The following is a 26,917-nucleotide window of genomic DNA, read 5'->3' as shown; positions in this document are numbered from 1 at the left end:
ACCAGCCCTAGGATGGCAACACCCACAATGGGCCCTCCCCACTTGATCACTAATTGAAAAACTGCCTTACAACTGGATCTCATGGAGGCATTTCCTCAGCTGAAGCTCCTTTCTCTGTGATAACTCCAGCTTGTGTCAAGTTGACACACAAAACCAGCCAATACAGGGGGTGAGAAAGGGTGTCTCAGTCTCAGATTCTATCTGTCTCTGTGTATGGGTCTCTCTCTCTCTCTCTCTCTTCCCCTTTCCCCCGCCCCCGTGTGTGTGTGTGTGTGTGTGTGTGTGTGTGTGTGTGCGCGCGCGCGTGCATTTCCTGGAATCTCCCATTTCCTGCTACCTTGTGAGATACAGAGAGTGACAGGCCTATGCTTCAGCACCTCTACCTACTGAGACTGAAACAAAGTGCAGGCCACACATCTAAAGTACTGCTGATTCACAGGATGGTGGAAAATAAGCTCTCATTAAGCAAGGTGACCCCCAAGGTTTCTTCTATTTGTAGGCTTCTACCATCCTAAAAAGAATGGTAGGTCAAGGAATAAATAATGCCAGAATACAAATTCTTTCAAGGAAGAGAATTTAGCAAAGTATTCCGTAGCAAATGTCTTTGATGATGGAGCTCTAGGAACTTCTACTTCCTCCCACACAAACTGAAGGATGGTCTTTTCTCTCCTAAAGTACCATCCTATCGATAGTCCGACATCCAACAGTGGGGCCACCTGTTCCTTGGAGCCCTTTGGGACTGTTTTGATTGAACTGTTTCTCCCTGGGCCACAGCTACACTTCTACTCTCATACTCAGCTCACTAGATGCCATATAACCCTGGACCCTGGAGTCTTTCCCTTACCTAACTGTAAGCTTCCTAAGACAAAGTCTTTTCAGGTTCTTTTAAAGAAATGAACACAAGTATACAACAGAAGTTTGCTTAATCAACTCTTACTGTCTAACAGTCAGTTGCTATATGCTATTAATATAGCATATTATATTTATATCCATTTATCCAATGAAGTTTTATTGTCCCCAATTCCAGTCTTCACTAAATCTTTCTAAAGGAAGTCAAAGTATTCTGAACAGATTTTTGCAAAAAAGCAGTTTAATAAATACTGAATTAAATACTTAACGTACACTAGAGTGACGGCTGAGAGAGCTATGATTCATACATAGATCCTAGTGCTTTATGCTGGGAGTAAGGTACACAGAGGACAGGAATGTGGTCAGGGTTTGCCTTACATGGGAAAGCCTCTGGATTTAATCCTCAGCTCTAAAACCCTGAAACCACCAAAAAGTATAAATAGATATAAATTTAAAAATTAAATGGACAACAGATCAGACATCTGGTTAAAATTCCGTCCATTTCAGTGTAGCCTTGCATTGTTTTTCCATTGTTCCTGTTTTTAAAATACTGATGTTCTAACATTGATTTGAATAGAAAAGATATTAGCCTCAAAATTAAGTTGTAAACTTGGAAACAACTTTTCTGCAAGAGCAGTCAGCCCAGTGCTTAGGGTTTCAAGCACTAATATCAAAAAACCTTTGCCACAGAGCCATCTATTAACGCCAAAAGGCACTGGCATCTTTATTTTCTTGACAAGTTTTATAAAAGCCAGGACAATCTCCAAAAAGGTGGATTTTCCAAGTTCATGGAAACCATACACTTTACATAAGCCCATAGAGGAATTACAGCACATCATAAATCTTACAAATGCAATCATCCTATATTCTGCATTCCTGAGCCCACTTTCTCTAAACTGAAAACAAGCATTCCTTCACAAAGAAGATACGTGGATAATGTGCAGCACCACCAAAACTCATGTGCTTGCATGTGTGTACTGACAGGGAGGCAAACAGCCTAAGCTTCTTAGGAAAATTAATTTGGGGAAGGAATAGAAGCTGATTAGACAATATCACATGATTTTCCTGTCATTTAAATACAGAACAGAGATAAACTCCAATAAAGAAAGTCAGTGACCTTCTAGATTATTCTGTGGGAAAATCTAGGGCAATGTAAAATCCTCATTTGTCTTTCCTTCAGCATTTCTGGCCCATGTGACAGCTTTCCAAAGCAGTCACCCCAGTTTCAAAGGCCAAATATTAACTCTAGGTTTCTATCCTCTCCATTTCAAATGTTATCTAACGAATGATTGTGCTTCTATAATCTTAAAAAGCTCTCCAGCTGTGGGAGTAGAACAGAAAAGAGTAGGGGCCTAGGATTTCTGATGTTACAGCTATAGTAAAAAAAAAACATAGGAAACCATCACTGTTGCACTGAATGCACTTTTGTTATTATTAAACTCATACCCAGAAACATACTTTAAGGTCAAATAAGTAAAAGGTCAATGAGTGACAGTTGAACAAAAACAACAACAATAACAACAACAACAAAAACCCTCTTACCAGTGACAACTTAGATAAAGGTTAAAAAACAACCTCAGCATAAAAAAGAATTTGCTGTTCCTATGTCTTAGGAACCAACCTTGAATGCCTAGTATGCTTAGAATAAACCAAATCAAAACAAGCATCAACAATGGAAGAAAGAATCATTCAAACAACAAAAATCTAATTTTTCCTTTCCTTTGTTATTAAATGTAGACCAGATGTTGAAATACTGTAATAGGGTCATACCCAAGTACAGCTTCTACTTTTCTGTCACTCGACAGTCATGCCAATCACAAGACTCAAGATCTAGACCTCTCTTCCAGCAAAGCAAACCCTGCATGGGATGCTTAACTGATAGTCCACACCTATTATCACTGATCCATTATCAGAAGCACACACATAGATGTCCTCATGCACTCCAATCATGTCTTCAGACTCTAGCAAAGCACAGCCTTCTAAATGCTGCCTTTTCATAGAGCCTGAGTCTATTCAAGTCTGTGTGGTCTTTCCATGAAATAGTAGCTCTGAGGGGATATATGTCAATAACTGGCTCTGTGCCTGAATCTCTGAGGAAGATTAGTCTTAAACAGACCCATTAATGTACAAGCAGACATCATGCAACTTACTTTATAACCTAAAGCCCATTCTGATAATTACTATTTCTCAATCACCTTCATTGAAACAAACAAACAAAAGGCATTCTGATTGATAATCATTAACATACGCTTTTTAAAATCTAATCTTTTTGTGCAAAAATTGTTTCAGTTGGAGAATATACCATTGGTTCACTGGTTGGTAAGAGTTGAAGGACAGAACGACATGAGGGATAGCTGGAGAAATTGGGTAGGAACTGTTGGGTGGGAGATAGAGGCTGGTGACTGTCATGGCCTATAGCATGATTTTGGTGGTGGTTATGTAACTCCACACATGAGTCAAAACTCAGGAAGCTAAACCTTTTTTATAGCATGGCAATTTAAAAGATTTTTAATTACAAAATATTAATCTTTTCTAGAGAATAAATCAAAATGGTGATATAAATTAAATTTTATATCCAAGATACTTTAAAAGCTGTATTTTATATTGCCACCATATTAACATAAATCAAATCCAATTTTAAGCCAGCTTTAGTTTATTTTAACACAGAGGGGGTCAGTACTATTAAAAGCAACTGATGGGCCATTTTTCCATAGCAGAGACACTAAACCTTAAAATATTAGTGGTATTCTGGGAGCTCTGGGATGTCTCTGGTTTGGCTTTGTAAATCTCTCCTTTGATATCTCTTGGGTCTCTAATGTACATGGATTACTGTCCAAAAATCCCTAAAGTAATATAGTCAAAGTAAACTTTAAAGATTTAGGGGAGATTAAATGATTAGACATATACATATCAATCCTAGGCGTAGAGAAATGTCTCAGTAGTAAGACTCCTTGTTGCTCTTGCACTGGACATATATCAGTAAGTCCCCACCTATCTCAGCAACTCACAAGCATCTGTAACTCCAACTCCAGGAGATCCAACACCCTGTCCAGAGCTATGTTGGCACCTGCACTCACACACACTTAACAACACACATACTTATATGTATACACACAACTTAAGAAATGAATAAAAATAAATAATCCAGGTGGCCAAGCCTATGATCCCAGCTACTTGAGAAACTGATAGAGAAAAATTATAAGTTAGCCTAGGCAACTTAATAAGACTGTTTCAAAACTACAATGTTGGGGGGAGAGGAGTGTGGCTAGAATAATATCTCAGTGATTGAGCATTTCCCTAGCAAGTAAAAGGTTCAATCCTGAGAACTGATTTTTCTTGGGTTTTTTGTTTGTTTGTTTGTTTTTAATACAGAGTTGCAGGTTGGACCCAGGACCACATGTATATTAGGCAAGAACTCTACCACAGAGCTACTTCTCCAGCCACACATTTTGCATGTTTAAAATGTTATAACCTATTCATAAAAAAAAATTAAGACATAAACTATATAAGAGAAAGGTAAAATCTCAACACAAAATGTTTTACCACTATGCTCTTCTGGTTTCATTGTATATAGACAGCACTAAATAACTTTTTAAATGACTTTTTTTTTCAATGCAAATAAGCTGGAGAAGAACATAGTTCCATGAAAATGAGCACACTGAAAACGAAATCTCAATGATTATCAGCTAGTGAATTGTACCAATGACTGTGTAGCTGCACACTGATAGCAGTTAGCAGTTCAAACAGGCTGAAGAGTCTGTGGCGGTAGCTGTGATAACGCACTTGCCTAAGAAGCACTAAGCCCTGCCTTCAATCTGCACCACCGCAAAATAAAAAAGTAGGAGGAAAAAAAGAAATGAGCTACCAATATAACAAAGATAGTTCTCAAAATAATTACACCCTCCACCCCTGGAAATAAAGGCATGTAGTACAAGATTCCTTTGAAATAAGAATCTAGAAAATGCTTGTTTATACTGATAGGTCATCCATTGCCTAGAAAACAGCAGCTAGTGGAATTACCAAGGAACACGACCAAACTTTTGAGGGTGATGGATATGTTCATTATTTGATTGTGATGATGATTCACCAGGTGTATATATGTAAAACATACCACACAGTACATTTTAAATAATGTTATTTGCACTGCAATTTTATGTTAAAAAGGTTATGTTTAAAAGGAGATCTTTTGATTTAAAAAAACGTATTTAAAATTCATCTTCCTGACCTTGGATAATATGTTTGGCCAATCTTCTTTTTCAAATAGATGCACAAAGTAGAAAGCCAAAGAATTGCAGTCATGGGAATGTATAAATAAAATCTTAATAATCCAAACTTTTAATTATAATATAATGAAAACAGCTGTAGCTAATATTTTCATGGCTGTTACTATATGCCAGGTACATCTTAAAGGATTTTTATTTTTCTAAATTATATATATGGGGGTGTGCCTGTGTGCAGGTTTGGACATGTGAGTGTAGGCACCGGACACCTTCAGTCCCCAAGAAGCTGAAGTTACAGGCAACTTTCAACTGCCTGACATAGGTGCTAAGAACTAAACTCAGATTCTTTAGAAGAACAGGACATGGCTTGTAACTGCTGAGCCATCTCTCCAGCCCATGCCAGGTACTTAAGAAGCACATTTCTTGTATTAACTTACCCAACTCTCACTGGGGTCCTACCTCACAAGTTAGGAAACTAAAGTACAAGGGTGGGTACTTATCTTTTAGATATCAGAGCTGGAGATGGTAAGTGAATGAAGTAGGATATGAAGCCAGGGAGGACAGTTTCAGAACTGATTTTCTTACCCATCCACACTCCATCACTACCCTTAGTAGTAGCACTAGAAAAACTGCAAACAAGCAACATTTCAGTGGAATAATTTTTTCCTTCATACTCATAAAGCATGCATATCCACAATGAAAACATTCATGTGAGACTCAGTAAAACAAATGATGTTCATTCTTCTTTCCCACTTAATACACTGAGAAAAAGACATATATGGCAAAGTAACAATTACTGGGAAGCTGGTTGACAAGGTAACCAATCACTGGGAAGCTGGTTCACCACACTCTCAATCTAATATTCCTTCCTGTCTCCATGGTATTTTAAGTAAAACCAACAGAGAAGGTGAAAAGCAATCTTACTCCTAACAGCATGCAAAACATAAATGTCTCAAATACCTTAGTATCATCTAAATTCCACATAGAGTCTCTATTTCCATCTGCAACTGGTCTGAAGTCTGGTTTAGAAGCTCCCCAGGTGACTGTCATGGCAGCCAAGGTTGAGAACTCCTGATTTTGATTTCTCATACAGGAAGACACAGAAGAAACCCCCATGCTACAAAAAGCTAAGGTAAGCCACAGTCCAAAGTTTGCAAATCAATATTATATTGTGCCCAAGTGCAACTTCTACTCATTCCAAGTACCATGCTCTCAGAAGATGCTGACCCGGCTGGTAGATGACTACCCTGAGCAGCAAGGCCGTACTAACTCGAATCTTAGCCTGTTAACTTACAAATATGGTTATATACAGTACCCAAGAAATAGAAGTGAGAACAAGAAGTTGCTTGTCCAGCAGTGCAAAGAAACATGAGAACATTATGTTCCTGGTCCCAGCTTAGTATCTGTCAAAGCCAGTGAACTAAAAAGAATTTAGTTTTTGTTTTGTTTTTAAGTTTACTTCTATATTTTACAACACAAAGCTAGCTATATATTCCACAAATGCACTGACTGACTGACTGAATGAATGAATGAATGAAAAGACTATACAAACACAAACTACATCACATTTTAAAGTCCTCTGGGAGCTAGACTTACCTCTATAGATGCAGAAAGCCATACAATTGTTAAAATGATAAAATTTGCTATTCCATCCATTTGGCTATTTTATTCTATGGAAATTCCCTCAACATTATTGCCCCTTTAAGCCTCGGTCTCTCTTCACCCTAGTGTTTAACAATTCTAATGGAAAGAGAAGGAAAACCTAAGAGAAAAAGTGAAAGTCCCAAAATCCAAAACAAAAATACGTAGTGGTACATAAGATGGGCAAACAGTTCAGTCCAACTGAGGGAACAGCTAGGTTGTCAGAAGTATCATGTTCTTACCTATGATGGTGGCGGGAGGTGGGTTCGGGCTTTATATGCTTTGTTACTGTCCAGGGTCACTGGTGGACTAGTACCTGGATGTGAAAACTCTGAACGACTAAAAAGGCGGCAGACCAAGCTTCAGAAGCTTTTGGCTTACTTCCCGTTTCCCAGTGTCCCCTTGCGCGCCAGAGAATGCAACCAGCGCCCAAACACAAGATGGCATGACCGACTTCACAACGTTGGAAGCCGGTGCCAGGACCTACGATGGCGGCGAAGCCATAAGATAAGGTACTGGAATAGCCAGAAGGAACTGCCCAAACGAAAAATGGCTTCCGTCGATGATATCAAAGTGTTAACGGAGACCAAAATAAAAATGGAGGCCAAAGCGGATTTTTTTTTTTTTTTTTAAAGAGTCTGGAAATGCCATGAATACGATTGGCAGATAAAGTATCACTGTAGGTCAACCATATGTAGTGATGGACAACACCACCAACAAAAGCTGTACTTTCCGTGGTATCACAAAACTTATAGGGCACGTGTAGAAAATATTTTAATGAGGAAGACTAAAAGAAAGGTTGAAAAATAAAGGTGACTATCACAGTGCCAGAGAAAAGCTAATTAAAATATGTTTAAACAAAACTTCATAATACTTCGGGTGGTTCAAAAGAGTAAAAAACTTATCTCTGAAAAAGGAAAAATAATGGCAAAACCAAGGAAATTAACCAACCGGATCCGGCACTGAATTGGAGACTCTCGACTTCTGCCAACCCTGCTCCTAGACTGGGCGGAAGTTTCCCGCATGGCGACAGACTCTGACTACGCATGCCCAATCTCCGACGTCATTCGGGGACGGCAGGGCGGAGCCACTTTAGAAGGTCCTGAGAGAGGTGGGAATTGACAACTGAGTGACAGAACAAGACGCCTTGTGATTGGTCAGAGCCGGCTTCATTCATTCTACAAATACCTGCCAGAGCAGAGAGCCGCAAGCTCTGTCATCTTCTTGGTGCTGTGATGTGTTTGTAACCCTTTTCAGTTTTGGTAGTTTTCATAGGCAGAATACACGTCGGCCCGTAAGATTTCCGGTAAAGGCCGTAGTTTTTCTTTGCGGGAGCTTCACGCAAACCCCGGAAAAAGAGGGGGAGGGATGCGCGTGGAGTTGCGCATGCGCCTTTTTGCCGCGCAGGGCATAGGTGGTGGCGCTACGCTGCGTGGTTGGTGGCTGTGCAGGCGCGGTTTTTTGGCTTCTGGTGCCGAAGGCGGCCTGGCCGCGACGTGCAGCTGGTGGTGGGCAGGTGAGAGGGTCCAAGCCGCCGGTGGAGAAGCCATCTGCGGCCCCGCCGCGTCCCCACACGGGAAGGTCGCGAGTAGCCTCGGCCAAGGGTATTTGGGGGCGGGAATACCAAGGCGCCTGGCCCAAGGCCTGCTTTCAGAGTAGCTTCAGGATGAGACTGTCTGATGGTGGGGCGAGTGTGAGTGACGAGGAGTGGCTAGTATCAGGTCGAGTTGGAATAGAGCTTCCTCAAACTCACCTGCACAGTCAACTGAATGGAGAAGCTTTTCTGGGAAAGGGTCGCGGGGGAAGGGGGTCACCTGTTTGGTCGCCTTCCACCTGCAACCCGGAACTCCTCCATTCTTCACGGGGAGGTGCCGGTTCACCGGGAACTGTTAAGGACGTGGGTGCTGCCCGAAACACGTCAGTACAGAATAGAGCTGCTGGCATCATGGACATGTCAACTTTGAGAGAGCAGAAACAGTATTCGGGCTTTTGACTATACCGAAGAAGTCCAAGCACATCTGACATGAGAGGAATCTCTGAGATCGTGTTCATCTTCCAGGATCCTTTTGATGTCTCAAAAGAAAAATGGGTTTTGTTTTGTTTTTTGGGGCTTTTGTTTTGTTTTGTTTTTGTATTGTTGCTCTTGTTGTCTGCTTTCTTTTTGTCACTTGATGTATATATGACACTATTTCATCTATCCGTGACCTAGACTGTCAGGGTTCTTCCCACCTGGAGCTGGTAGTCTAGTGACAAGTCCTAGAAAATAGTTAATCGTGGAGGAAAGTTAAGTTTTAGATTGAGTGTTCAGAGCAAGTGCAGATAAGTGACACCCGAAGAAAGAGCTGATGCACAAGAATTGTGACTGAAATACCAGGCCCATAATGCTACAGGAACCGGAAATATCTTTAAGGTACACCTTATTTAGAGTTGCTAGCATCTTAAGAAAGCTGGGAGTTGACACCTTGGGAGAAATAAGCAGCCTAAACTACTCAAGGCAAGCAAAAAAACAGTTGTCATTCTGGAGCATTACCCTCTGGTCAGGTAGGCAGGCAGTTTCTGAGATTTATGTATCTCTCATCATCTCTTGCATTTTCCCCTCATTCTCTGAACTTCTAGACCCAGGCACTGCATCAAACAGAGTCTGGTTAGTGTCTGTTGATACCAAACAGGTACCACCTGCCATAGAGAGATTACCCCCAAATAAGCAACTACTAACAGTTTTTATGTGAGGTGGTCTGGAGGTTGTTCGTTATTGTTATTTACTAGTTTGTGTGTGATACATTATCAAAGTATGGAGATTCAGCAATATAGAATACGAAAATGTCCTCTTTATGAAATAGAAATTACCCCTACTCATCTTCTGTCATAATCAGCCACCCTGTGAGGAACTAAGAAAGCCAAGATCCTCTAGTTTCTGTTCTACAATGAGAATAAAGCAGAGAAACAAAACAAGTGGCTGCCACATCCCCTTTGGTAAATGGCTGTTAACTAAACATTAAAAATACTGACTAAAAAACATTGCAATTCAGAGGAAATAGAGAAGTATGATTGTGAAAAACAAGTGAGACATGAAGCAGTTAGTTTACATTTGCTCCTATACAGTGTTCAATCGTGGATTAGTAAGTTCATCCCCTTCTTTATTTTGTCTTGCCATAAAGAACAAGCACCATTGCTTATTCACCTTAATAGTTTCCTTAGTCTAATGATATTGCCTGCATATGTCGACAGAAAATGAGCATTTGAATAAAAGTAATTCCACTCATACCTCAAGAGAAAATTGGCATGAACACTAGAGACATTTGGATCGATACAGAATTTTCCTAATTTTGTAAGCTGTAAACAAAAGATTAGCTATATAATCACATCACTCAAGCAGGAGTTTCTGGAGGTGCCTACTTCTGTGCATTAGAAATTATGCATATGTAGCAGTAAGAGCTAAAAGGTGTCAGCATTTAACCCACGCCTGCATTGTAGTGTTATAAAAACGCAGAATAATCATTATAATGTGATAGGTTATGAGATCAAGGCGGGAACTGATTTTCTGAAGATAACTAATTTATAATGGAGGTTAAAGTTGATTGTCTTGTTTGCTCAAAGCTTTTGTTATTGCTTAACATTTCTGTATGTGCAGATCAGGTATCCAAAACCTTGCACATTTGATCACTTGGCAACTCTTTATTAACTGTCATCAGACAAACATAAGTGACATCCATTCTGTCTTTTCAGCTTTTCTGTGCCTTAAATGTTTTCTTATTTCTTTCATAGCTTATCTGGCTTTCACACTTGAGTGTTAGCTACCTTGTAACACCATGTGTTCTGATTATAGACAAATATACACCCAAACAGGGCCCCCCAAACCACAAAACCTGTTTCTTGAGAATCTGAATATTTTATTTTTATTTTCCTGTCTAGCATAATGAATGCCAGTACGGATTACATGGGACTGTGTCTCATATGTAATCTCAACAATAACAAATTTAAAAAAAAAGGCAAGGGAAAAACACATCCTCCTTTTTCAGATGATCAAAAAACAGTACCAGGAGTTACTTGTCCCTGAGTCCAGGCTGCTTCAGGAATGTGTATTGTACAGCAGGTTTTTGAGATGGAAGTCATTAGTACTCTTGTCAGTGTCTCAGCTGAGGCAGTACAGTTGCAAAGAGGATTAAGGGGAGATTTGAAGTCCAGGCAGTAGGAGTCTACAGCTCATTCCTTTAAGTCACTGCTTTATGACTCAGCCTTATTGACCTGATTTACTCTATTTTCTGAAAACTAATTGGGAAAAGTAAATCTGGATGGCCTATCTATGCTGTAATAAGAGATTAAACTTTAACCCTGTAGTCAGAAATGTCACTTGAAGTCTTCCAAACAAACAGAAACATGACTCCCCATTTCTTTATGTAAGTTAGGAATATAGAGGCTTTTGGGGGCCACTGGAACAGTTGCTTTCAAACTCAGCTTTAGGACTTCCTGAGAATTATATTAAATGTTCCTTAACACTACCCTGGAGTTTTGGCTTCAGTGGTTGGTCAGCCTGAGAATTTACATTTCTACTAAGTTCCCAGGTGACGAGTGCTACTGATAATGAGACCACAAAACAAGAAAGTCATTTAGAGGTCATAAGAGTCTAGACCATGTCTTGGGAAGATCATTTGAAATGATGGGATGTGGACAGTCTTGAAGACTGAAGGGAAATACAGAATATATTATATCCAGATTTCTGAGTCGAATAGCTTAGTGTATTTTTAATCTTGTTTTGTTCTTAATTATATATAGATATATGTTGGATATGTGTGCTGATTCTCAATGATTCTCTTGTAATTCCTAGTCCTGAGATGATGGCCTTTGGTTTTTTATAGTGTAGAAAAATGGTCACAAGCGCACAGCGGAAGATGACCTTTAAGAGTGGTAGGTTGTCATAGAAGAGAGGGACCAATAGTGTTGAAACTGACAGTGTGGTAGCAAATGAGACTGGACCATAGATAACAGAAGTACCACTTGCTTGAATAAGACAGTGGGGAAGGTTAAGATGAGAGCTAGAACAAGTACAGTTTTACAGAATGGACAAGAAATAGAGGGTATTAATATCCCATACAAAGGTAGAAGAAAAGAAAAATCTCAAAAAGGATGAAGGGTAAAAATTGGCCCTTTGAAGATTTAGAGCAGACAAGGAACAGATAAAAATCTCTGCTGTCACACTGAGGGCCAAGCAACTAGACATTAAATCCACAACAATCTGCATAATTTTCATTCCCTCTCCCCACACCAGTGCCTAGATCAGATGACAATTCAGATAATTTTAATTCAGATAAAATAATATTAGATGATAATTAAAAAACAAAATGGAGTGGATGACATCTGATACAGCTCTAAATCACTGTGTCCTTTCTAATGACTCACAGACTGCCATAGGTTAGTACTTCCTGGCCACTAATCAATTGTATTTTGGACTTTGTAGTTAGTGACACGCTCATACAAGGCTTTCAGTATTGTTTGATTTTAATTACCTTTATCGACAACAGATTCCCCTGACTTAGATGTTGACCAAGCTGTCCTTGAATGGTGAGTGAGGAAAGCAATACGATTGTACAGAGTGGAAACTGTAGAACTCAATTGCACACCATTGGATCATCAGGAGTAGAAGTTTAGTTTTAATTTGGTGTATGTATGTTTACAAGACTAGAAAAGTCTAACAAAATCAGTGCCATTGTAGGGTGTTATCTAGAAAATGGGGAAAGGGAAAATCCTTATTCTCTTTGCCATGCTGGACAGGTTAGGCATGTGCACAATATGGATTCCTTTCCTTTAAAACTGTATATATAAGGCACCATATGATGCATAATGATTAAGTCCAGTTAGACATAACTATTTCTTCAAAGGTTGTTTCTTTTTCTTTTTCTTTTTTCTTTTTTTTTTTTTTTTGGTTTTTTGAGACAGGGTTTCTCTGTATAGCCCAGGCTGGCCTGGAACTCACTCTGTAGACCAGGCTGGCCTCGAACTCAGAAATCCGCCTGCCTCTGCCTCCCAAGTGCTGGGATTAAAGGTGTGCGGATCCTGTCTTCTAGCCAGTTTTCAGTTGTGCCTGGTGTCTACACTAAAGACCAAACTTGAAATGTTGCTTAAGGTGAAAATAACAAGAACTATTCTTACAAGGACAGTATTTTTAAAAGAACTGTTCTTTGTGATTGGAATTCACAATGCTCCAACATCAACATTTTCATTAAAGACAAAGTAATAGTGAATATCAGATGTCCCAAGCATAAGAGCTGGAACAATTCTAATACCCTGGCTTGTGTTCTCTTCATGAGTGTTTTGTTTTTCCATATATTTTAAGCAGAATGAACTCTTCACACTGCCCAGAACCAGCAGATGGCGCCCAGGAAACCTCATAGGCAAAATAAGAATCTCTTCCAAAAAAAAAAACAACAAAAAAAAACTATATTCAAATGTTAGAAAATAATCAAACAATTGTTTAAACTGGCACTATTACAGGAACAGAGTAATCTGATATCTAGAACCCAAGTGTTTGGGATTTTTCTAGGACACATAATTGCTTTTCCTCTCTCCACTTTACTGACATTTCTGCCACCAAAGCATTTTCTTTTAGCTTGGGAATGTAACAATCACAGAAAACCTGACTAAAGTCTTACTGGAAAATAGAAGAGATTAAAATCTTCTAATGCAGAAGTGAAAGGGGGAGAGTTGCCATCATAGAAAAGAAATAGATTTTAAAAATACTTGTGGTCTAATATTGTGTATTCCATTGTTGTCTTTTCGTGGCCTTTATGGATGTTTGTCCAAAAGACCATAACAAGGTAGAGGTATATCTGTTCATTCAGGCAATGTTCTATAGTAAAAACAAGCTAAAGTTAATCTAGCTAATCTAAGCAAAATGAATGATACAGACACTTATGCTCTGATTTAGGGCAAGTAACATGAGACCATGGTCAACCTCTGGAATCTGTGGCAGGCTCAGAACATGCAATGTGATGCACTAGGCTCATTTATCTGTGACAAATGTCGTCACCCACTCTGAGGAGTTCATCTTCATCACATTGTGGAAATTTTATGTCAGTGCTCCCAAACAGAAGCTCATTCTTCACTTTTGAAAACTATCTTTTTGTTTTGTTTTGTTTTGTTTTCATTTATTCTAGACAGGGTTTCTCTCTATCTCTGGCTGTCCTAGAACTCACTGTGCAGACTAAGGTGACCTCAAACTCAGATTTACCTGCCTCTGCCTCCTAAGTGCTGGGATTAAAAGTATGCACCACCACAGCCTAGCTTGAAAAATATCTTTATAGTCAACTAATTTTTTAGATATGTATATTAGTAGTTGTCTTTATTATCAGTCTGCACACTGCATTGTTCTTGATGCCAGCAGAGACCTGGGTGTTGTATCCACTGGAATTGGAGTCACAGATGATTATAGGCTGTTTTTTGTGGTTGCTGGGTACCAAACCCTGGTCCTCTGCAGGAGCAGCAAGAGCTCTTAACCATGGAGCCATTTGTCCAGCCTATAAGTGAATTTTCATTGAAATATAGTGTATTTCATTAAAATACAGTATATGTATATTTGTGTTTGTTGGCATGATTTGAGACGGTTTATGTTTTGGGGTTGGTTTAATTTTAATTTTCCCCTTTAATCTTTTCTTAGGTTTACTGATGTCATCAGACTATGAGCTTTCAGAACCTCTGGAGAGAGTACAAAGTTCTGATTGTTATGGTACCTTTAATAGGGTTCATACATTTGGGGTGGCACAAAATCAAAAGCAGCCCTGTCTTCCAAATTCCTAAGGACAATACCACTGAGCTGGATAGTCTGGGGCTTGCAAGTTCACCAAAGAGCCAGGAGAAGTAGCAAGCTTGCAGTTTTCAGGTAAGTTCCATTAAATCTGGTCAAGCATGTATTAATTCCCAGGATTAGAACTTAACTTTATAGTGCTATAGAAAGAAAAAGACTAAACTGAAAAGTTATTGTTTTTGTTAAGATATATTCAAATAGCCCATTTTTTTTAAGAAAAAAGTAGGCATATTTGTAGTTCAAAATAATTTTCTATGAATAGAAATCACTAAATTCAAGAGGCTATGATTATATAATTCAAGTCTCTAATCATTCATCCATAATTCCAAAATTTGAAAAGTTTTAGAAAGCAAAACATTTGTATAGTGACAATTTTGGAATTTTAGTTTCTTTAAAAACCACAGAAATAGTGTATGAAAGCGCTTTCCTTTTCATTTCAGGTGTGGAGATACAGGGCTTCTTCCGAGTGGCTCTCAGCAGCTAGGATTTGCCTCCTGCACTAGCAGAGGCATGCTTTTGCCAGCTGCAGATACTTTCTGCAAGTGTATGATGCTTGGAATTCTAGGAACTTTTCAGAGTGCATATGAATGCTAGGGCACCAGGAGGTGGGGTTCAGGGTTCTTTGTGGGTGAGGAGTGTTGTTTTCAGCTTGTTAGTATTCTTGCTCAAAGAAGACACAAAAGAAAAGAAATTAGAAAAGAAAAAAAAAATTAGAAAAATTAGAAAAGAAATTATGCTGCTCAAATTCTGGGCCATTTCTTCTCTACTTCAATTTTACCTCCTCAATTAGTCACCCCAGAATGCATATAGAAAAGGTAAAGGAACATGCTAACTGCTTTTCAAATGCATTAGTGCTCTGGCAGTTTACAATTTGGATATGTGGTGTCAATTTAAGCATGTGGTTTTGCAGACAGTGTATACTCCATGGCCATCACCGTTTTTGTAGTGTTCAGTTTCCCTTCTTGTATCTTCTAAGTTGGTGCTTATGCTGTTGAATTTTGACGTGACCCAAGTAGTCTTTGGTAGTATGCTTGGTGGAAAGCTCAGCTTGAGTATATTATGCCCCAGGCCTAAAATGAGTCATTTTTATAAAAGACCCTAATTCTGTTCAGGAGAAAGTTCTCTGCAATCATATTTTAGAAACATTTTACATTAATTCTCTTGATTTAGAAGGCAAAGTTTTATTTATTCTTCAGTCATCTATAGCTGAAAAAAAAAAATCTACCAGACATGTATTCAGGAAAAATCTGGACCATACATTTGGTGCTAACTTTTCGGATGGTAAACCACGTTATTAGATCAGAGTGGGTATGATGGTGCATGCAGTAATCCTCATATCTGTGAAGAGAAGGCAAGAGGGTCAGGAGTTAAATGTTACCCTTGACTACATAGGACATTTGAGGCTAGCCTGAGCTACATGGGACCCTTTCTCAAAAAGAGAGAGGGGGGCGGAGGAGGAAGTAGGAATACAATTTTATCAGAATAATTTCTGTTGTTCTGATTTTGCTGAATCTAAAGTAGCCGTTGAAATAATTCTTAAATCTTGGTCTTGTTAAATTGTCAGGATGTCAGGCCTCACAGCATGTACTTAACTCCCTTGTGCTTATATAGACTGCACTGCACGTGTGCTTCTCCACCTGCATGTGATAAACATTGTATAGTGCATAGAACCTGACAAATCATGACCCCCTTTTCTCTTGGTCATCTAGGACATTCTTTAGGGCTTTTGTATTTATTGGCACTGATCAGCATTTTACAGAGCATTAGTTAACTAGGGGCTTGAAAATGGTTGAGTAATAGATAAAAGTATAAAATTAACTCTGACTTTAACCCTGTCTGTAAAGCAAGTTTGTATACTAATACAGTTGTTTTGCAGATTGGTTTAACTAAATGCAGACTGTGCTTATGAGTTAATACAGTAGGAAAACTAGCAACTACTGATTTAGTTTCTTTTCCTGTTGCTTTAACAAAATATCCTGACAAACTTAAGGGGGAAGGGAATGTTTTTTTGTAATGGGGGGGAGGGGTCGGCGGCTTATAATTTCAAGCTACAGTTTTCTTTATTGTGGGGAAGCTAAGGTGGCAGGAGTGGCTAGCCTCATATCTACAGTCAAGAGCACAGAGCACTGATGCCCAGTTTACATACACACTCATTCCCTCCCCACCCCCTCTCTCCATATATATATATATGTGTGTGTGTGTGTGTGTGTGTGTATGTATGTATATATATGTATATAAATGTTAATTTTTTTCCTAGAATCCTCTCCTTAGAGAATAGTACCACCCACACTGCAAGTCTCTCACTGATTGAAGAATTGTCCCATTGAGTTTCCCGTCACAGTAACTCTAGAATATGTCAGGCTAACAGTTAAAACTAACTGTCATAGCTATCTGACTGTCATGTTATATACAAATAGGATTTGATCTAAATACATTCCTGTTCAAGCACAGTTTCAAGGCTGAACAATGATTTTTTTTTTAATTATACCAAATAAAGAAATAAAAGTGTGGTGGGTTTTGTTTTTTGATGTTTGTTTGTTTGTTTGTTTTTAAGATCCTAGGAGAACAAGGCCTTAGATTTGGGGGGTTTTGTTTGTTGGTTGGTGTTTTTTTTCCTAATTAAAAATAATTTTTATATACTATGATCATGGTTTTCCCTCCCTCCTTTCCCAGATCGTCCTCATCTCCCCACTCATCCAACTTAAGGCTTTCTCTCTCTCAAAACAAACAAACAAAAAAATACAATAAAACTAAACAATGAACAAGAAACATGCAGAGACATAAACAAAACCTAGAAAAACATAAAGTAAAAAGCCATAAAGTAGACCAATAAAGTTTTTAAAAAATGAAACATGAGACAAAAAAAATACACACGCACACCAATGAATTATTTTTGTGTTGGCCATCTGCTAGCCATGAGGTTTTTCTTTATGTGTGGTTTGTGGAGCTCTGGGAAAACCTAGTTTTTCTTTTAAAGGCAGTTGTCAGTTGGAGGTAGCTTCTGGGTTAGGAATGGGAGCTTGTGTCTACTTCTTAGCGCTGGAACCCCATTTGTTTTGGTCCTGTGCAAACTGCCACAGTTGTGAGTTTATGTGTGCCAGTACACTGTGTCTGGAAGATACTTTTCTTAGAGTCATCCATCACCTCTAGCTCTTGCAGTCTTTCTACCTCCTCTTCCACGTGGTTCCCTAAGACCTAAGGGGGAAGGGTTGATGAAGATTTCCCATTTAAAATTAAGTGTTCCAAGGTCTCTCATTCTCTGCACATTTTTCACTTGTGAGTCTATAAGTCCTTATCTGCTACGGGAGAAAGCTTCTCTGATGATGGCTGAACAAGATTCTAATCTATGAGAATGTCAGTAGGAGTCATTTTATTGCCATGATCTCCTAACAGAATAACTGGGTTTTCCTCTAGGTTCAGTATTTTCGGGTAATTGACCACTTTATCTGTGTCAGGCATGAGTTCCTTTTCATGCAATGCACCTAAAATTCAATCTATAAGTATAGTGTTTGCTTACTCACATGTGTGCACCAGCAATAAAGTAAGCACGTCAGCATTGTAGGTCAAAGGGTTTGTAGTTGGGTTGGTGTTTACCTTTGTCTTCCTGTATTGTGCAGAGCATCTTCTAGTACTGTGAACACTAGTCGGTAAGGGTGAAAAAGCCTTAGTTTTCTAATGTGCCGTTTGTTTTCTAGAAGCAAAGGAGTATCAAGTCCTTTGTATTCCCTTTCTCAATTCTCATAGGCTTGTCATAGTTAAAATTCTTTTTCTAAAAATGGAACAGAGTATTAAAATTACTAAACTTGCTACCTATAAAATATTTTGGAATTATTCTAAAAATTTTTTAATTTCTTATAGAAAGAAGCAACTTTAAATCTGAACTTGATAATAAAAGAAGAAATGAAAAACCCCAGTTGGATTAGAAAGAACTGGCTTCTTGTGGCTGGAGTGACTTTCATAGGCGTCCATCTTGGAACATACTTTATACAGAGAGTTGCAAAAGAGTCTGTGAGGTCTCAGTACAGAGACAAACAAAAGAATATTGAAGAATGACGCAAAATAAATACTTGGGATTATTAATGTCATTGAATTAATCTATGCTGGTTATTGTCTGAAAACCACTTGATTTTGTAGCCGGTAATGTTGCATGTGCAGACTTTCATACCTAGAAAGTCTTTAATGTTCAAACACGTGACAGTGCAATAAAATGAAAACCATGGGAACAAACTAAAGCTGCCTTCTCAAGTTACGCCTGAAGCAAGATGTCTCGTTTAGAAGCCAAGAAGCCATCGTTGTGTAAAACTGAACCATTGACAAGTGAGAAAGTCAGGTCTACACTTTCTGTCTTGAAAGGAATCATAGCCTCATGCTATGGCCCTTCAGGGAGGCTAAAGCAGTTGCACAATGGATTGGGAGGTTGTGTGTGTACAACCTCACAGTCCTCAGCCCTGCTTCGAAACCTTTCAGTCACCCATCCCGTATTAAAGGTCGTAACATCATCTGTGCAGAATCATGTGTCCTGCTTCAGTGACTGTGGCTTATTCACAGCTATTCTGTGCTGCAACTTGATTGAAAATATTCAGAGAATAGGTTTGATACCCACAACTGCTATTAAATTAAATAAATACCTCTTGAGCCTCTGTACCAGTTATCTCAAGTCTGAAGCCTGTAGTTGTCGAATTCCAGTTGACTTCAGAAGTACGCATACCCTCCTCAGCTTGGTACACAGTATCTTAACAAGCAAACCAGCCTGTATGCTCACCAGAAAGGAAATAGATCACATAGGTGCTTTGATTCTGAAAGCTTTTTTGCTTACAGTTCCAGAAAGTACAGAAGAACGAATGGTTTTAGGGAAGAGTATAATTGTTCCCTTAAAGGGCCAAGGAGTTATAGATTCTACTGTATTACCTGGACTACTTATTGAAGCATCAGAATTTCAATTAAGGAGATTATTACCTACCCAAAAGTCAAGTGCCCTTAGGGTGGCGCTCTTCTGCGCATCTTTATCTGGAGATTTTTCTAATGTTGGAGAAGGAACTGTGGTGGTCCATTATAAAGTGTCTCTTGAGAATGCAGTTTTAGAACAGTTGCTTAATCTAGGAAGGCAGCTAGTCACTGACCATGTAGATCTTGTCCTGTGCCAAAAAGTAATACACCCATCTTTGAAACAGTTCCTCAGTGAGCACCACATTATTGCCATCGACAGAGTTGGAGTGACTCTGATGGAACCTCTGAGCAAAGTGACAGGTAAAAGGTTCTCCTGGCTTTTTCCCATTAAAGTTAATGTATCACCCATTCTGAGCAGAGAGGTTTGGTTTGTGTCACGGTTAATACCTTGAATATTTTTAGAAGCCACAAACCTTAGAGCATTTGTCTTGTTTCTGGAGGCAAAATTATTTCTGGAAAAGAGTCCATTACCAGGTTACTAAAAACTAGAATGGTGGTGGCCATTTCCAACCTAGGAGTAGTTTGTTCCGAGCTAACCTTCAAATATTTTACAGGCAGTTGAAAAGTATAATTATAAGTTCTTTAATGTTGTACACACATTTTTTTTAACATTCACAAAGCTTTTAAATCCTGTTATATTCAAGAGATGATTTTTCTGGCTGGGATACTTCATTTTCACTTTTATTATAACTTCAAGAAATTTCTGTACTTATGCCTAAACAGTTGTTCCTAATTAGAGGGTAAAGGGAATGTATCTATATATACTGGACATTTACCAAGAATATCTATAGCTGGGTTCTTGAGATCAAAGGGCATCCTTTACTGTCAGGGCTACTCATAGGCCTGGTCCTCAGAGCTTTAAAATTATTGGTTGAGTTGATACGTAGAGTAACAATCACAAACTCAGCATGCAAAGCACACATACATGGGTAGGACAAAAGTAAGTTGAGTTCCTGATGTGAGTCACTTCTCAAATCAATGTTCCTGTAACTGCACTGACAAACTATCAGAAATTATCAGTTAAATTCATATTGATTGCAATGGTTGCCTTTTGTTGAGCAAGGTCCACCTGTTTTGGGGCTAGTGATAAAGTCCTAACTACAAGCTATCTACCTTGTGAATTACAACCCACTGAACTAATTAAAGTTCACTAAAAACCATGTATGCCAAACACTGGATACTGTCAGCCTAATAACCATCCAAATGAAAGTTACTAAGAACATGCAAATAAGTATTTGGAATTTATTTTTATGATCTAAATTGTCTACTAATTTGCATTTTAGTTTCCAGCTTACTTCACCCAGTACACTGGATATTCTGGATGTGTAAATTAAAGTGTGGAATGTTTTCCCATAGCACCAGTACTTGTAAACAGGCACTGGTTTTCTGCACTAGTCCAGAATTGTTACTTAACTCAGATAGCTAAAACACAAAACAAAAATTCCAACTCTTAAAGGTTTCTGGTAGCTGGACATGATAGCACATATCTAATTCTAGCACTTGTGGGGAAGAGACAGGATTATCAAGACCCTCAACCTTCACCTACATAGCAAGTTCAAGGACAGCCTGGACTAACTCTCAAAAATAAAAAGTGAATTGCTACAAGTTATAGTTTTGATATTCAAATATTAAGTGTTGTTATAGATGTTAGTGTAGATTTCTTATATAACATAACTACCTGTGAGAATTTGCAAAATATTCAAATCACCTTTATTCATATTTTAACTTGTGATCTATGTAAGAATCAACAAGTCAAAAACAGTATGGTGAAATAAGTATGTTATATTCTTTATTTTGGCACTTGCATACCTATTTACATTAAAGAAAGAGCTCCTAGACAAAGTGGGCAGGGGACAGTGGCCTAAAGAGCTAAATGACTTCTTTTAAAAGGACTTTCCCTACCCTTTTTCATAATTACTGAGCTCCTTAATATGTGTGTGTGTGTGGGGGGGGGTGTTTGTTTTAACTCTAAGTAGACTTTGAGGGATCCTGGACTTCCTAAAAATATATTCATTTTTTTTTTATGTGCCTTTTCCTGAAAATAACAAAATAGCTTTTAATAGACATTCAGATAGGTCTGTAAGACTAGGAATGGAGCTTAGTGTCAGAGCATCTGCCTAACGTTGGCATGGCTGGGGTTAATTCCTAGCAACACGCACAAACACATACACACACACACACACACACACACACACACACACACACACACACACACATATATATATATATATATATATATATATATATATATATATATAATTAAATGAATACATAATACCAATCTGCCTGATTACTTCTATTGACCTGGAAAGTCTTTACCCCACTTCAGATAGCATTATTCTCTAGGCAGGAATTCCTAAACAGTATAAAGCTGAGAAGGCAAGCTAAGCCCGAGCATGCGTGCATACATCTTCCTGGTTCCTGACTATAGGAAGAGCCGCTTTGAGCTCATGTTGTGTAACTTCTCTACTGTAATGAACCGTGTTCCAGAATAACCCTTTCCCCCTTAAGTTGCTTTTGATGGAGTATTTTGTTGCAGCAATGGAAAAGTAACTGTGACAAAATCCATAAACAAAAGTAGCCCAAACAAGCCAAAATGGCCACATGTACATTTATAATTCCAGCATTCAAAAGGCTGAAACGAGGATTATCGCACATTCATCTTTGTCTACATGGTGAATTCCAGGCCAGCCAGGACTACCTAGCAAAATGTCATGCCAAAGAAGAAAAAAGGGACGAGGAGGATTAATTTATTTAAATAGCAGAATGTAAATTTCAGAGATCTAAGAAGATACATTTTTATCCTACATTTCATATTTTTAATAAGCTTTGATGAGGGCTAGGAATTAATGTTTGTTGGTTTGTTGATATTTGTTTTAAGCGTACTATCTTTGCTTATACAGTTTATATTTTTTATACTTTACAAAAATAGGAGCAACGCCTATTGGTTCCCTAAACCCAATAGTTTCTACTACTTATGGAAGTGTGAAAGATGTGTGCTCTGCAAGATTTGGCTCCAAACATTTTTTTCATCTTCTTCCTAATGAGGCGACTGTCTGCAGCTTGCTTCTCTGCAGCAGAAATGACACTGCCTGGGAAGAGCTGAAGGTAGGTGTATTCCAAGGCCTACAGCAGGGATGAAGCAGTCATGCAACAGGTCTGCAGGATGAAGTCTGTGTTGTTTGTTTGGGTTTTTCACATTTTTTCCATCATTTCTATAGTGTATAAATAGCAAGGCCAAAAGGGACAGAAGGAGGGCCTAGAGATATAGCTCAAAGGTAAAACATATGCTTGGTACATACAAGTTCCAATCCCAGTACCAAAGGAGGACAGAGAAAGGACAAAGGCTCAAGTAAGTAAGCTAATCTAATGGGCTGTTACAGTAAACTTGGAATATGATGTACCATCTGTCATTTCTGCATTTTATAAGAAACCTGAAGGTTCTTGATGTGAAGTTTTTCTAAGAAATTAATTGAACTGTATATAGTATCCAGTTTTTTGGCATTGTGATACCACACTGCCATCTACAAACATGATGTGCTGCATTCATAGCTATCCTGAGAAGCATGTCGCCCATGTGCCATGGGTTGAACATGCCTGAACTGGGTAGTGCTGCTAATATGTATGAGTAATTTAGTCAGAAATTGGATTTCCTAATCATTTCCTATCACCCACTTCTTAGTAGAGTTTATTGTTTTCTGTAACTTTTATGTAAGGGAGCTGACAACATAAAATATTGATTGTGAGTTTAAAGGTCACATATGCTCAAAGACTCATCCTTAGTAAATCAGACATTTCTATGTTTTTTTTTTTTTTACTTATGACTTGGTACCCACTATCATTTCTAAAACAATTTAAACAATTATATAACATTTAAACAACTGATTAAGACTTTGATTTTTAGGGAAATACCAGCAAACCTTGTTAATATGGATATTTTTAGGCCATATGTTTGTGAGAAAAGTAGATGGAAAGAAAATATTAATCTAATTCCATGAAAGTAGACTATTGTATCTCTTAATTCTCTAGTCATTATTGAAAATGTGAATTAGTCCCATTACAACTTTGATAAAATAGATTTTGTTCTTTGTAAATTAAAATCTGTACCTTTACATCTGAGTGGGTAAAGGTACTGAATACCAGGCCTGATGACTTGAATACAGTTCCCAGGAGTCACATGATGGAAGAAGAACTCCCACAAGTTGTCCTCTGACCTCCACACTTGTACCACAGCACATATGCACATTGACCTACATACAACCAAGATAAACGTAACTTTTTTAAGTTAAGAAAAAAGCTGGCCACCTACCACCAAGCTAGATGACTTAGTTTCAGTTCATACAACCCACATAGTGGAAATTGTCCCCTGACCTCTACTCGTGTCCTGGCCTGCCCCTTCTCTCACCTCACACAGAGAATTGAGCATTGAAAAATCTGGCTCTGAGTTCACAATCTAAGTTACTATGATACATGCTGTGGTTCATGTACTAGCGAGAGAAGCTGATTTTAATTTGTTTCTTCCTTAGCTCACGTGTCAAGCAGCAATGCATGTCTTGCAGTTAACAATCAAGGAGCCGTGGGTTTTATTGGGAGGTGGCTGTACAGAAACACACTTGGCTGCATATATCAGACACAAAGTAAGCTAAACATTCTTCATACATTATTTGAATTTTCAGCAATTTTTGTTTTGTAAGAAAATAGCCAAATCATAATACCCTTGGAACCTTTGATACTTTTCAAAACTCAGATAATGTGGTTGATTTCAAGAAATTAACATTTATAAATACAAGAAGCTGAATTGATTGTGTTGGTTATTATGATTCTAACCTAACAAATGAGCTTGTTCTTTGAGCATTGTCTATATGTAAGGCATGTTAAAGCTGACATTCTGTTAGTGGGAATTCTGAAATCTGCCAGCATTTGATGTTCTAATGCTTAAAACTAAAGGGCAATATAACTGTAAACAGATCGCAAGCATTTAGCTGATATAATAAGTACTTCATCTTTAGCAGTTTTGCCTGGTATGCATTATATGTTTGTTTTTAAATCATATAATTGTCTTTTATATGTTTAAGGAGAGACCACTGGTCAGCCATTTAGAATAAGCTGATGCAATGGTTAATCCCTTCATTCTGGTCACATGATTGGAAATACACACTTTTACTCTGACCAACCATGTTAAGATTTATAGCCTAGCAGGTTGACTCATACAAGCCAACCAACATTGTTGCCAAACTGAGTAATGAAGGTCACTAACGTTATGAACAAGATTTTAATCCAGTATCCTATTTTTCTGAAGCATTTTTGTAAATGTTGCTTTTCTTTCCTCAGATGAAGAGATGAGATAAGAGCCGTTTCCAAGTTGTGTGAATACATGGCTTGGACCAAGCCCAGAGCATTTCTTTCTCTGTTCTAACTATCCCTAGGCCTGCAAGCTTCTAGACTGTATAATTTAATCTTCTAAGCTAACTGATTTATCTGGCTTCTCTCAGCTTCTGTCTGAATTGCTCTGCTTGGCCTTGTACTAACATTGGCAATATGTTCTAATCTTCTGGCTTTTTCTTTCTCATACTCTGGGATGTTCTGTCTTCACCTGTGTCTAGCTTGTTCGTTTTTCAACCTGTCTGTGTAAAACTGCCATATATAAACACCACACCCCTTCTGTCTCTCTCTGCTCTTAATAGCATCTCTTTCCTATGCTGTTGTTATGAGGGTTGAGTGTATTTTCTAACTCATTCTGTCATATCTTTCTCTGATTCATCGCCTTGTCTGCCTTTCAGTTAGTTGTCCCTTTTAAACATGGCTGCTTCTTTCTACAAACTAATCTTACCTTCATTGTTAGGGATGAAAGGTGTATGCTAAGGGCATGTCTGTATTCCATCCAGATCATACTATAATTCATGGTTTGTCTGCATTCTAGCTGGATCTTACAGATGAAGATCTTTGGATGTGATCCCTTGTCAGACCAGCGATGTTGCTGGATTAAAATTCCTCTACACATTTTATGTTACTTAATATGAATGTTTTCACTGCTCATCTTCTTTAGGTTCATAATGAAGCAGAAGCTATTGTCAGAGATGCCGGGTGTTCTCAGGCAGAGCTCCACATTGCTGCTGAAGCATTTTGCAGTGCTCTGGAGTCCGTTGCTGGCTCTTTAGAACATGATGGTGGTGAAACCCTCATTGACATGAAGTATGGACACTTTTGGTCATGTCAAGCAGATTCTGCCTCTGTTGGTAACTGGCCAGATGCACTGTCACGGTGTGGCTGTGGGTTGTACAACAGCCATGAAGAGCTCAGCTGGTCTGTCTTAAGAAGCACTTCTCATCCTTTTTCACCACAAACCTGCCTTCCACAGGCAGCTGTGGGCTCAGCTAGCAGCCTGAATGTGGACTGTTTCACTGCCAAGCTGAGTGGCCTACAGGTGGCTGTAGAGACAGCCAATTTGATTTTAGATCTTTCATATGTCATTGAAGATAAAAACTAGCATAAGAGAATGGCATATATATGTTATGAAACAAACTGGTTCAGGTATCTAAGAGAATATATTGCTGTCTCCCAAAGGCCTGTTCTCCATAGGTGAACAGATGATTTGTAAAAGTATACTTATATACTTGTATACTTAAGGAAGATTATGGCTGTTAAATAGAAATTTACAGACTAATAAAAACTTTTGATGGCTTTATATCATCACTATCACCCAACTTTTGACGTTGTCACACACATTTAAGTTTGGAGGTTTACAAACACTAAAGATAGTATGTCACCTAGGAATATGGAAATTGCCCTGATGCAGCTTCTCCAAGTTGTTCCAACAAGGGATGACCTGTACCTTTCCACTGGCAGCATAGGAGTCTTTTCAATTTTTTTTTGTTTTTTGTTTTTTGTTTTTTTTTTGTTTGTTTGTTTGTTTGTTTTCCGAGACAGGGTTTCTCTGTGTAGTCCTGGCTGTCCTGGAACTCACTCTGTAGACCAGGCTGGCCTTGAACTCAGAAATCCACCTGCCCCTGCCTCCCAAGTGCTGAGATTAAAGGTGTGTGCCACCACTACCTGGCATGATAGCCATTTTTAGTTCTGTACATTTAGCTTTTTGTCAATTGATACCTTCCTTGATATTACATTATTGCTCTTTTTTAAATATTGTATGAATTTGTTGGTATATTTTAATAAAATGATCTGTGTTCCCTAAAGTTGTATATAATCCTTACTAAGAAATACTGGAAATGTAGCTAAGGTTGCAGTGTCAACTACTCAGGATGTCCTGGCAGGACCATTGCTCAAGCAGAGCTTGAGCCCTGCCTCGGCAACACAGTAAGACCCTTCTCAGAATAAAAAGGTTTGGAAGGGAAGTAGAAGACAACACTTCCCTAATACTTGAAGAAAACTATTCAAATTCCGATGGTAAATCATGACATGAGAATTCTTGATGAAAATAATTTCAGAGAAGGTCATTCTGGCAAAA

The 26,917-nt window shown here is 38.4% G+C and overlaps 4 protein-coding genes across 9 annotated transcripts in view; 3 read left to right on the top strand and 1 right to left on the bottom strand.

Moving 5' to 3' along the window:
- Window positions 1-7,738, bottom strand: part of Slx4ip (SLX4 interacting protein) — a 151,738-nt gene extending 144,000 nt beyond the window's left edge. For 2 of the 6 annotated variants that reach the window (XM_076929828.1, XM_076929829.1), the window contains exon 1: window positions 6,953-7,734. The gene's annotated coding sequence lies outside the window, so the exon portion shown is untranslated. Of the gene's footprint in view, window positions 1-6,952 lie in introns of all 6 variants that reach the window. The other 4 variants (XM_076929831.1, XM_076929832.1, XM_076929830.1 and 1 more) reach the window with 4 other exon arrangements.
- A 6,644-nt stretch (window positions 7,739-14,382) lies between these two features.
- On the top strand, window positions 14,383-14,583 carry LOC143441446 (uncharacterized). The gene has a single exon (XM_076929833.1). The coding sequence runs from the start codon at window positions 14,383-14,385 to the stop codon at window positions 14,563-14,565; it is 183 nt and encodes a 60-aa protein (XP_076785948.1). The 3' UTR covers window positions 14,566-14,583.
- Window positions 14,584-18,408: 3,825 nt separating this feature from the next.
- LOC143441447 (uncharacterized) lies at window positions 18,409-18,598 on the top strand. Its single transcript, XM_076929834.1, has one exon. It carries the CDS (start codon window positions 18,409-18,411, stop codon window positions 18,559-18,561), a length of 153 nt encoding a protein of 50 aa, XP_076785949.1. The 3' UTR covers window positions 18,562-18,598.
- A 172-nt stretch (window positions 18,599-18,770) lies between these two features.
- On the top strand, window positions 18,771-26,645 carry Mkks (MKKS centrosomal shuttling protein). The gene is made up of 4 exons (XM_034496323.2): window positions 18,771-19,755; window positions 22,388-22,563; window positions 23,982-24,092; window positions 25,502-26,645. The coding sequence occupies exons 1-4, from the start codon at window positions 18,771-18,773 to the stop codon at window positions 25,940-25,942; spliced, it is 1,713 nt and encodes a 570-aa protein (XP_034352214.1). The 3' UTR covers window positions 25,943-26,645.
- Window positions 26,646-26,917: the final 272 nt, after the last annotated feature.

This window comes from Arvicanthis niloticus, chromosome 2 (genome assembly GCF_011762505.2).
Source record: "Arvicanthis niloticus isolate mArvNil1 chromosome 2, mArvNil1.pat.X, whole genome shotgun sequence".
NCBI lineage: Eukaryota > Metazoa > Chordata > Mammalia > Rodentia > Muridae > Arvicanthis > Arvicanthis niloticus.
Note: the sequence above shows the minus strand (reverse complement) of the source record. Positions and strands in the feature narration are given on the sequence as shown.